General features: G+C 38.9%; 1 protein-coding gene across 8 annotated transcripts in view; it reads right to left on the bottom strand.

The window, feature by feature from the left end:
• The window catches only part of LOC124276136 (cAMP-dependent protein kinase regulatory subunit), a 163,672-nt gene that overhangs the window by 13,014 nt on the left and 138,609 nt on the right, over window positions 1-12,049 (bottom strand). For all 8 annotated transcript variants that reach the window (XR_006898432.1, XR_006898429.1, XR_006898427.1 and 5 more), the window contains exons 4-6: window positions 11,432-11,493; window positions 9,499-9,545; window positions 904-1,002 (exon numbers count right to left, since the gene is read on the bottom strand). Coding sequence is in view for 2 of the 8 variants with exons in the window: in XM_046711827.1 (XP_046567783.1) it covers window positions 904-1,002; window positions 9,499-9,545; window positions 11,432-11,493 (208 nt within the window). In the remaining 6 variants the exon portion in view is untranslated. The remainder of the gene's footprint in view (window positions 1-903; window positions 1,003-9,498; window positions 9,546-11,431; window positions 11,494-12,049) is intronic.

A 12,049-nucleotide genomic window follows, 5' to 3' on the forward strand; every position in this document is an offset into this window, starting at 1 on the left:
TTGTAAAACAGTTGTCGAGGAATAGGATCGGTCTCTATTCTCAGCAACTTTTCCATCAAACTTTCGGTGTTGTCAAACTTGAGTTTGATTGACAACATTTGTTTGACATGTGAAAAAGCAAGTTTGACAACTTTCAAAGTGTTAACAACATGTGTTGTAAAACTTTAGTTTTCCTTGTGAAGGCCGCTTTAGGCTGAGCACAGTATGTTTTGTGTATTGGATGAAAAGGTTATCACAAATACATGGTACACTCTAATACTGAAAGTAGTACGAGAAACATATAGTTCTGGTAAATGATGGAAATAAGATCGGAAAGAATATGTATCAGATTCCTGTAAACAGAGTTTCAATAATAATTTGAACTCATATTGATAACATCACACATTTCATCAACCTGTTTGTTTCAATGTTTTATTCCACAAAAGATCAAAAGATTACCTGAAAATGATTACCCTCTTTCTGCTATCAATGTGCTAACAAATCCATGTAGCTGATCAGTATGAATTACATCAGACTTCAGGGCATAAGAGAACTCAAAACTAACGTCCTGAATTCGAAATCATCCCTCATACGAAGTATAAGTCTCTAAAGACAAAATTGATACCCTTACTTCATCAATTTGTAGGATGAGGTAGTTCAACCGAGATGTACCAACCTGTAATGTTGGCACCCTGAGGGTAGCGACTGTGTCAGTCATTTTATTGATACCATTGACATGGGTTCCCTACAAATTACCCAGATTAGGTATGAGGTGACTAAACTGGTGATTGATGTAAGATATGTGTCAGTAGGTTACATCACAGGTCAGGACAACACTCTAGAATTACCATGACCCTGTGCTTGAAATCCAGTCAAGGTAAACGGAACTGACCACACCATCCAGCCAGCCAGCCAGTGACTCACCTTGACTGTAGCTGCTCTGGGTGTTCCATAGATGAGGGCCAGCTCCCCGAAACTACCACCCTCACCTATTGTTGTTACATGCTCGCTGTTGACATAGATCTGAAACATAAAACATAGTGTAAAACAGCAGCAAACACAAACTATTTCAGATTCCTAAAAATTCAGTCAATTCTTCAACTGAAGATGCTGAATCCTTCCTGGTAAAATTGTTGCCTAAAATACCATAAACAAAGGGTCAGAAGTGAACATTATCAAACAGAGATTCAACTAATACCATGTGTCATGTTTCAACTAGGTTTCATAGGGGCACCTGTCCTGAATTGCACACAAAAGGGTTAGAAGATATCAGAGTAAATCATCAAGACGAGGCTCTTCGTCTTTGAAGAATATGTTGCACTTAATTTTGAGTTCTGCTCTGGTAATGTGCCCAACCCTTATTTCCATTACAACTGTTAAATTCTGAAATTTTAATAATCTAAATACCAAATGCCAACTGTGTATACCTTAATGAAGTTGTCTCAAACAGTTTTATGTGTAGTCCTGAACTCTGACACACAGAGGAAGTTCTTTGTATATTTTACTATGGTGCTGGCATAGACAGACCCTAAGTAGCTGATTAAACAAGAGGAAACGATTACAAGCTCAAACATCAGCCAGCCCTGATTTATCTCCTCGAATCAACTTAAAGGACATTTTGGGATACTTCAATTTTTAGAATATCCAGTCAGCTGACGGGGTTGCAGTATATGTCAGAACATTTCTGGTTTCCCAAAAAGGTTTCAGCTAGTTTGATGTCAAGGTGGTCTAACTACAGACTTCACCACTTATAAACATCTCACTGCCCAATCAGAGCCCTGCAATAAAACCCCAACAGGGACACACCACAGTCACTCCGTCCCTGCCGCTCGATGGTATAAGTGCCATCCAATGACATATATTTCACCCTTTTATAGCAGATCTGTAGTTCCCAAGGGTAATTAAAACTAAATCTTGATGAAAATGAAGCAATTATGGGGAAAGATACGCATCTCATGTCTGAGTAGATGCTGAGAAGATGTTGATGAAGGAAGTAAATATGGACAGAGTTTGACATCTTTATCTATAAGGGTCAAAGAAAGTGAAGACAGCCCATTTACTCATTGATGAGATAAACTCACTGCTCCAAATGTCCTTTTTGATGGGGAATAGATGAATTAGTCTGGCTTAATGACATAATATTCCTCAAACCCTTTGATGCATGAACATTGATTCAGGTTCCTAAGGAAATAGGCTGATCAGGAAAAAACATCAATAAATATATTCTCTACATTTTGTAACTGAATCTCCAAAACTCATGGAATCTCAAGAACATGAGCAAACTGCAGGATGTTCATGCTGTATTAGAAACATCCTGTGATGTTCTCCTCATTTTCCAATCAGCTTAAATCTCATACACAGGAACGTTACAATAACCAAGGGAATTCATAAATGCAAGCTCCTATGATGTGTAACATGTGCATGCCCCTTCCGGGAGATTTATGTTACATTTGAACACAATCTCATTGATGACAATGAGAGGATTGATGTAAAACATAACAACAAATGTCTTCAATAAATGTCTGTGTAGTGAACCGGAAACCTTCATATCTGCAGCACAGAGAGTTAACTACCAGGCGACAGAGATCACACATCATAATGCTTTCAGGAATCTATTTTTCAAGAAGATGCATGTCTGCAAGAGATATTTTAAGCCTGTTTCCTTTCCAAATGTAAATGGGACCCGTGAAGGTCCGGGTTAGAATGAATCTTCAGTAACCCATGCTTGTCGTAAGAGGCGACTAACGGGATCGGTCGCTCAGGCTCGCTGGCTTGGTTGACACATGTCATCGGTTCCCAATTGTGCAGATCGATGCTCATGCAATTGATCACTGGATTGTCTGGTCCAGACTCCATTATTTACAGATCACTGCCATATAGCTGGAATATCGCTGAGTGCAGCGTAAAACTAAACTCACTCACTCCAAAGGTTAATGGAAAGAATGTTTGAAACATAAAATTGTTGATAAATGTTGTATTAGATTTTGTTTCAACCAAGAATGGGCTCCAAGCCAACACTGACACTAAACCGCCATCCTGAATATTCTATTCAGTACATACAAACACTAAACACCCTTTCTCTCCATTCTGCCAGGAGACATGGAATGCCCCCAAATTTCTGACTTGCCATGATCTCTGAGCACATATTTCTACGGAACTTGTTGTGACCTTTGACAATATATTACTAACTGGCTTGACTCTTTTTTGACCACTTACTTCTATACAACTTAATCTGACTTTTGACTACTTATTTCTACCTGTCTTGTTTTGACCACTGACCTCTTACTTCTACACAACTCGCTATAAGCCTCACAACATCCTATGGGTAATTTGGTTATGAAGGAGGAACCAGGTCATATCCGAAGCGCTGAGATGAATAATGTCAGGAGACACTCAACTGAATAGTAGACAACTTAGTAGGAGTCTACAGATCTAGATTGCCAAGTTCACTTACGGCACTCGAAACTTTATAACAGCTGCCTTAAACATCTGGAAGAGTGTCTTAACAAGAACACTGTTTTAAATTCATCCTGGATACCCTTAAAAGTTTTCTGAAGGATGATCTGTCAACGACTAAATTACAACTTTCTCAAGTGTCCTTGAAATCCAGCGCTTCCTTCCTTACCATCGTTCCCATCTACTGTTTCAGGATTCTACTTGTTGTAGAGTGGTCTTCAACAGGTGTGTCCATGTTATGATGACAATCTATACAATGGCCCCCCTGCAGCCACGGCTTCCATCAAGCTGCTTACACTTCTCCTATATGTCTCATTATAGCCAATCTGGCAGCAAGCTGGCTGGCAGCAATGGCCAACCTTAACATCGGCTTTCCCTAACTCAAGCCTAGGCTGAGTGACAGCCTCTCATATGTAGCCTTCTGAAAGGAGGCTAATTCAGGTTTTCAGAGTTACACTGATGCATCCGCTCCAAAGGAAGGACATCCATCTTTGTAAGCAAGAACCATTAGCTAGCACGTCTAGCTGCCCAATGGTACTCACCGAGGCATATTGAAATGTTCAAAGCAAACTCAAAATGAAGGATTCAACTGTTCCTGTTCTTTCATAAAAAGGGTAGATGCAAATTACATTTATTCTGAGTCTATTGTCAGTGTTAGGATTTATTCAAATGTCAAATGTAATGCAGTCAGTTTGACACTGAACTAGTTATTAATCATCGTGCTGTAAAGGTGAAAACAGTTCAAGGAAAGTTTAGAACAGTGTGACTCCATGGAGAAGATTGTCAGTGCAGTGAGTCAACGTTAGTATCATACCCTGACGATTTACACCAAGAGACTGTACTAGCCAAAGATCTAATGACAGCTTCATGGGCCATGATGGATTACATGTGGTAATTGGGAAGATTCAGGTGTTCTTCAACATATTTCTAGCACCATATAATTATACTCCATATACACATTCTTTGTACATGTGATGCAACAAGTCAGCTGCAAAGGAATTAGACCATTGGACCATGTACCGATAAATCATGGAGCTCACCTAGTTAAACAGACATCATCAATAATCTACTCATAGCAGGGGTGGAAATAACTTTAAAATTGCCAGTGTACTCCGGTACAGTGGCACATGTAAAATCACTTGCCCTGATAATTTTTCCACTAAACTGGCCGATTTTCTTGTTGATTTTTAAAATAAACAACATAATTAACATTGGAAAGTCAACTGGACACCGGTACAGTGTAATATATAAATTTGCTTGCCCGACAGAAAAAAACACTGGACTGGGGCGTCGGGCAATGGGTTATTTCCACCCCTGCATAGTTAAGTGGTTTAAAAATTACATCAACACTGACAAAGAAAAGCAAGCAAATGATAAATCATGAATCAAATTCAGTTTTACTGAACAGAATTAAAACCATCATGAAACTGGTGAGGGGATGTTATGAGTATTTATCTGCAGCCAGAAGAGACTACATTGTTATCCAGTTTGGTTTACATTTTAACCATCTCAACAATAATCAACTAGCAAGAGGTTCTGTTACTATTATAAATTGCAGATGGTGGTGGCATCTTCCAATTCCTTAAACTGAAATGGCTCGACTTGCCAGCTATTTCTTAAACACACTTTTCTGATTCAAGTTTGCTCCTAGAATACAACGTTCATCTTACACACACTTTTCTGATTCACGGTTGCTCCACTGATACAACGTTCATCTTCTCCTACTTGAAGAGACTATCCAAGTGTCAATCACCTGCTGGCATCTAAATCAACAGCTACAGTCAACACAGCTTCTTGTAAGGTCACAGCTTAACAACTCCAATGTCAACTGAAAAAAACTACATGACTGAAGAGAAAAAAGAAACCTTTCCCACTGAAATAGAATCTGTGGGATTTCTTACCAAATTCGCAAGTCGTATTCTCGCCTAAAACAGCAGGAAGAAGGAACTAACTGAGTCCCAATGCAATGATAAGCTCCTCAAAATGTTGTCCCTCAAAAACGCATGAAGCCCCAGCAGAGGTAAAGCTCTAAGCTTCCATTTAAGGTATTTGCTGGGAATAACTGTGGCAAATATCCCTGGATATTACCTCTTCAAACTTATCACTATTTTATTACAGTAATCTTCCCTAAGGGCAGTTAAATAAAGTGGCCATGAATTCATTGCCATGATTTCTATCACTGTTCAGCTACTGCAAACTAGTAATCTCATTTAAGAGCCAATCACAGCTTTTGTTTCTTTCGTATGATGGCTTGTTGCAGCCAATATAAGAAGTATATGGCTATTGGCAACCCATTCCGCCATGCAGGGTAGAAACACTTCCATGCCTTTGATTGCCACAGGCCTTTATGTGAAAAATATCACAATGTCACATCTACTGACACGGCTGTAACTTTAGGGTCATGTCCATGATGGAGAAAGCAGTGGAAGCCAAGGTTTCACAGCATGACAGATAGTGAGTTATTGATAAATAAGAAATTCTATCGAAGCAAATTGTGAAAATGTTTTATTTAAGATATAAATATACCAATGTGTTGCCTTCACCCACATTCTTCTTTAGCCTCCAGAAAAGAAGTCCCCAAAACATTCACCACAAGTTTAAAAGATTTCATTTAACACAACAAACATCTTGAATCCCAAATTTTGTTTTCCACATCATGTCTCTGAATCACCATTGAAGAGTGATGACACCAGGTCAGCATGTGTTTATGAATCACTATCACCTTGTGATACGAGGTATAACCAAGTGTATTCACCAGCACAAACACATGCAAAGGCAAATCAATAGTTCATCTTAAAGAATCGGTTCAGAGTGAAAATTGGGAACATATTAGACACCACAAACCTTTTGTGTGACACTCAAATACGGAGACAAAAAGAAGATATCCATCCATTGATAATAATTTGGGCATCATGTCGTCATATATCAGTTGGGCTTCAAGCCATTTCTTCCTACCCTGCATATTGTAAAGCATGTGGACTTCACTAAGTCCATCCATCAACACTTACTCGTGAGGGAGTGATGCATGGCTCCATGTCACATAACTCTGTCTGTAATATCCTACGGGCAAGAAGGAAATAATACCTTTCCTTTGGGTTATTTTGAATCAGTAATACAATCAGCATATATTACATGACAGCTGCGACTGACACATATTAAAAAAAGAAAACTAAAATCACTTATATTCCATCTTTTCTCTGTGGTAATAATTCCCCCACCAATGGGTTTCTCTTGTCCAGGAATGCCATTATCAGACTGGTCATTATTTAACAATGTCACTATAGAGAAGGATGCGAGTCCGACCAGAGATGTGTGAGCTATCAGGGCTTTTCATTGCTTCACTTTAGTTTTAGGTAGAGCCTCATCTAAAAGTTTCTATGGGGAAGTCTAAAAGTAAACACTGGTTTAAAGATGTTCTTATGTTTTTCTTTTGAAGCAGTATTTACCAAGACATGACATGCAAATTATTTCTTTACCAATGCTGTTATAATTTATGCAAAGTTAAATCACCACATGGAAAGAGAAGTACAGAATACTAACACCATTGCCACAATTACAGCAGAATTCTTCAGCGACATATTTGAAAATTTTCCAACTTTTCACTACTTTGTATTTTACATGTGGAAGTAAGCCATGATCAAATATCAAACATAGCCCTACTAATATGTTTTGCTGAAATCAATCTTTTGCAATTTCATCTCAACCTCAACTGCTAAACAAAGTGAATTTCACATTCAAAACTCATTACAAAGTTAGTTTTAAAGGAAAACGAATTTTAAAGACAAACACCCTGTCAACATTTCAGGGATTCATCAATTCATTTACTGATTTGAACTTCTCCATCTTGGAAGCAAATGTTATGAAAGGCAAGTAAACAGGTGATTGTTTAGGGAGAAGTATGGCACCTAATTCACTTACGTCCTGACAAACATATTTAAGACTTCATTTGAAAAGCTCTTCAACAACAAATTGCTGAAAATGATGGAGGGAAAAAACCGTAGGTAATTACAGAGGATGCTATTTGTGCAGCAATCACAGCGGCAGGACTGAAAGTGAGTTCCGTTAATGTTAATGGACCCGTGAAGTGATAATAGTGCCCGCCATTGCTTTCAGTCCATTTGGGGAGGGAGGGAGGGAGGGAGTGAGGGACAAAAGGAGAGAGAAAGAGGTTCCCAGATAGCATTCAGCTGTTGGCCCAACGTTGGCAAATGGTTTTGCCAACATTGCCAACATTGGCCCAACGTCCGAATGCTATCTGGGTTATAGCGGTCATATTCTGTAAGATTATTAAATCAAATTTACATGAACTGAAACTTTAATCATACTAAAAGTGATTTCTTTTGATTTGTTTTGTGAACGAAAGGTAACCAGCAACATATCCAACCATGAGTCTCAAGCTTGTGGTTACACCGTGTTTACTATGTGTGTTTCGCGTCTCCAAGGGACCACGTCCCCAACAAGAGTGAAGTCAAGGTCTGACAAGGAGTGAGCACCAACAGAGCTGATTGACTTTACATGCAGTGACAGAAAATTAGGTCACTTCTGTTCCAAAGGCCTTTTCCATTAACTGATTCCTGCGCTGACTAGATGATCCTTCATACCACAACATTTGTTAGGGGAATTCTCTAACGAGCAAACTCCCATACAATGATACCATGATATATATCTGAAGAAGTGCCCAAACACCCATACTATAACACATATCAGGTGGGACAGTTGACTGACTGAAATCCCATACCATAATATATATAGTACACAGTTCTGGGTTCTGATCCACAAAATGGTCGCAACTCTATAGTTTACCATAGCACTACGAATGCTTTGTGGATTGGGACCCAGAGCACTACAAAGACCAAACTATTCCTCTATGGCATGACTTAATTTCTTTGGCTGTTTTGTTTTGTTGTTTGTCGTAGAATCCTGTTGGTTTTGGGGAAAGTGAGTGAGTGAGTAAGTATGGTTTCACATCACTTTTAGCAATATTCCAGCAACATCAAAGCGGGAGACACCAGAAATGGGCTTCATACACTGTACCCATGTGGGGAATCGAACCCCGGGTCATCGGTGTGACGAGCCAACGCCTTAAACCACTAGGCTACCCCACTGTCCTGGTTTTGAGGGAAGCAGGGACACCTGTGGCAAGTCTGATGTGCACATTAGCACTAGCAAGCTTGATAAAATAATACTCTTTCTCTGAAACACATAATGCCAGTAATGGCCAGGATTCTTGAAGAAATGCGGCTGCTGTGTTGTGATGCCTCCACACAGCCAGGTTTGAGGCCCACCACAGATGTCTAATCCCACCAGCTTCTCAGCCCAGACACATGTCTTTGTATGTCAGTGTGGATAATTCTATTTCAGTCAGCTCACCAGTACAGTCTATCTGGTCACAGCTCCTACACCTTACAACTGTCCTTAGCTCAGGGCAAAGTACCATGAGTCTCTAGTTCAACTGAAGTCCTGAAAACTTGGTGACTATCTCATTGGAAAACAGGTCCTTGACAAAATATATTTCTCATCTGTACCTATTCAATACTAACTTGTCTCTTTAACAGAGTCTTGATAAAAAACAAACACTCCACAGGCGAAGACAAGCATTAACCAATGACAATGCAGGATTGAGAAGAAATCCATTTACTGCTGAGGAGAGGTGACATATTTCGCATTTAAGTGAGACATAATGCCTGATATGGTAGACAGAAGTACAACTATGATTTGATTGTTTTCGAGAATCTACAGACAGTGTAAGGTGAGAATTAACTGTGACAACCTTCAGTATTGGATAAGGTTGTAATATAATTAGCAATTGCATTTAAACTGTTGACAGTTGGGAACAACTAATACTCAATGTTCCCTCTTGTCTCAGACCACGAACGATTACCACAAATCACCGAACAAAAGTAGCTACCAAACATTTCAAAAACACAATTTCATGAAACCTAAGATCTTTGACATTTGGAAACATTTGAGCCTTCAGTGACAATCGTGCAGCCAACAATGACACAAATCCCAGTAGATCCCCTGCATTTGGGGATGATGAGTACAACAGACAGACATACTTACATCAACCTCTCCTTGATCAAGCACATAGAAGTTGTCGCCTTCATCACCTGGCGAACAGAGAAGACACACATTTCAAACATTTGGATAAAAGCTCAATGGGGTTATGTAAAGTAGTCCACATCTCGAGGATCATGGGAAATCTTTTGAAACTGTGGTACAAACTTAATGCTGCAACCTTCATGGAGAAATTATACATCAAATTGTTTCTTCATATTATTCTTGAGATTCAGTATTCTTAGCTTAGTTTCCTACAGCAAAACAAGGAAAAGATTTTTGTAAAATGGTAGAGGGAAGTCCTTTTTTTGTTAAAAATGTTAAAAAGTTTGCTTTTCAACTGTCAACTTTCTCTACAGATCAGACAAAGAGGATAAGCCTACACTACTTTTGTATCAAATATCAAAGTAGACGGGGTTTTTTTATTCCAAAGCAGGCTTTCTTTTTCACATGTTCCACTGAATCGGGTGTATGTATAATTGTGCTAATCTGAAGGAAGCTTAAAATGGTATCATGAATTTCCTTGCAAAAACTGACAATTTTATACATATTCTTTGTACCTGACCACAGTCAGACATGACCAAGAGTTTCTGGGATTCCTCCTGAAGCTATACTTGATTCTTTCACTTCCAGTGAATTAGAGTGAGTGAGTGACATTTATCACTTTGAGGATGTCATGAGTATCCATGGGTACAGTGCATGCAAACCTGGAAACAATCAGACTTTTCCACCACAGATTTGCCATACAAGCACGGCTCCCTTACAATGTGTCCATAGTTTCAGTTATTTACCAATAGTCATATTTACCATTGTGCGAGAAGGTCTAACTTGCCCATGTTACAATGAGCCAATGGCTGGGGTCATAGAGTTGATTTAACATTAGCGGTTTCCTTAAAGCATTAACCGACACTGACTGACTAAAATCATCAGCCTTCAGTTTGACCAATCCAAGTGTCTGATCAAAATCTATTACCCCTATAATCAGGGCTACCAAAGAAAACTTGGCCACTGTGCAGAAAAATGCAGAAAAGCCCACATTAATCGCGGAAATAGCAACATAAACATAATACCTCGCTACTGAAACAGTGAAAACGGCAATGAAAGACTATGAAACTGCAACATTTATATAATCAGCGAACTTTGACCTCTACTGTGCATGCGCATTGCGATCCGAGCTTCTTTCCAATTTCGGAGCAACCGTGAATCACCTCTCGTAGAAAAAGTATTAAATATGTCGAAAATAATTGCTGTCAATCATTTCATATGAATGGAAAGTAAACTAAACAAGTGTGCACACAAGTATCATGATGATAAATGCCAAATAACACATCAGAAATACTTAAAAAGGGAATGTAACTTATATCCAAGCTGGAAAATGTCAACATGCGGTCGAGACTTCCTCTTCCATGTGCGCATGCGCAAAATCGAAGTTGCAGGCTCTTCATTCTTTTATGCAGTTTTAGCCATTTAAAGTTGCCGTTTGTACTGTTTCGGTAGTGGGGTATTATGTGGGTTTTTCTGCGTCTTTCTGCACAGTGGCAAAGTTTTCTTTGGTAGGTCGCTAATGCAACAGGTTTATTTCTGTTACTTGCACTTGGTTTAAAGATGGCAGCAGCCCTGATAAAACCAGCAACCACCAATATCAATTTGATTATGTATTTCGTCTTGTATGTATTTGTGCACAGGTATCTATCGTATCTTACTAAAATGAGAAGCAACATTTTTGTCATCAGCTGAGAACTGTATTTGTATGACATTTTTAAAATTCAGAGTTTTTCAAGTGGATCTGTAGCCCTAACTCGACTTGATCCAATGACCATTGGTCTCTAGACTGCCTATAGGACACACCTCTGTACAGCAAACTGTGTCAGTGTAGGCGACTGGCCGACACATGCCCCCCAGCATGTACTCCTACTGGCCATCAGCTGACTATACTCACCTTGCTGGATGATCACCTCTCCTGCATGCCGGTGGACTGGAAACATGGCGTCAAAAATATCACTGAAAATAAGAATAGGATCGCTATAGAATCAAATCAGGTCAAGTGGATAACTTGGCCAGACAGTATCATACAGAACTGGTTGCTGGCAGACCAAACTGACAAAGCACATGTTCCAATAAACATAGTTTAATTTACTTAAATAGAATAATAACATAACTAGTAATATTTAAGAAAAATGTGAGAATGAATTATTATTATACATAAATCTATTTAAGTTTTAAGTAAAATTCAATATTTTCTAATAGAAATAGGTACAGAACACCCAATTCTTCCAGCTAAACACAGCAATGTCATGGCATGAGTATCAACTGTAGTAATATTAAATAATCCAGTGTTCTTTGACTTCTTTCGAGTAGAACATTACACATGTTATATGCTTTCGGGGGTGACAAAAGGAGTCCTGTTGTGTTTTTTAAATGTTATTTTAGAGGGTATTAATGCCTGACCAAGACATCCAACTACAGATATTGTGAACATTTACCGGCAAGGTTTCCTTGATGACATACAGATTGACTCCTATCTTTAATGTTAACAATAAACATCTTGTAATTCTTG

Source organism: Haliotis rubra, unplaced genomic scaffold (assembly GCF_003918875.1).
Source record: "Haliotis rubra isolate DU_JTF1 unplaced genomic scaffold, ASM391887v1 Scf105, whole genome shotgun sequence".
Lineage (NCBI taxonomy): Eukaryota > Metazoa > Mollusca > Gastropoda > Lepetellida > Haliotidae > Haliotis > Haliotis rubra.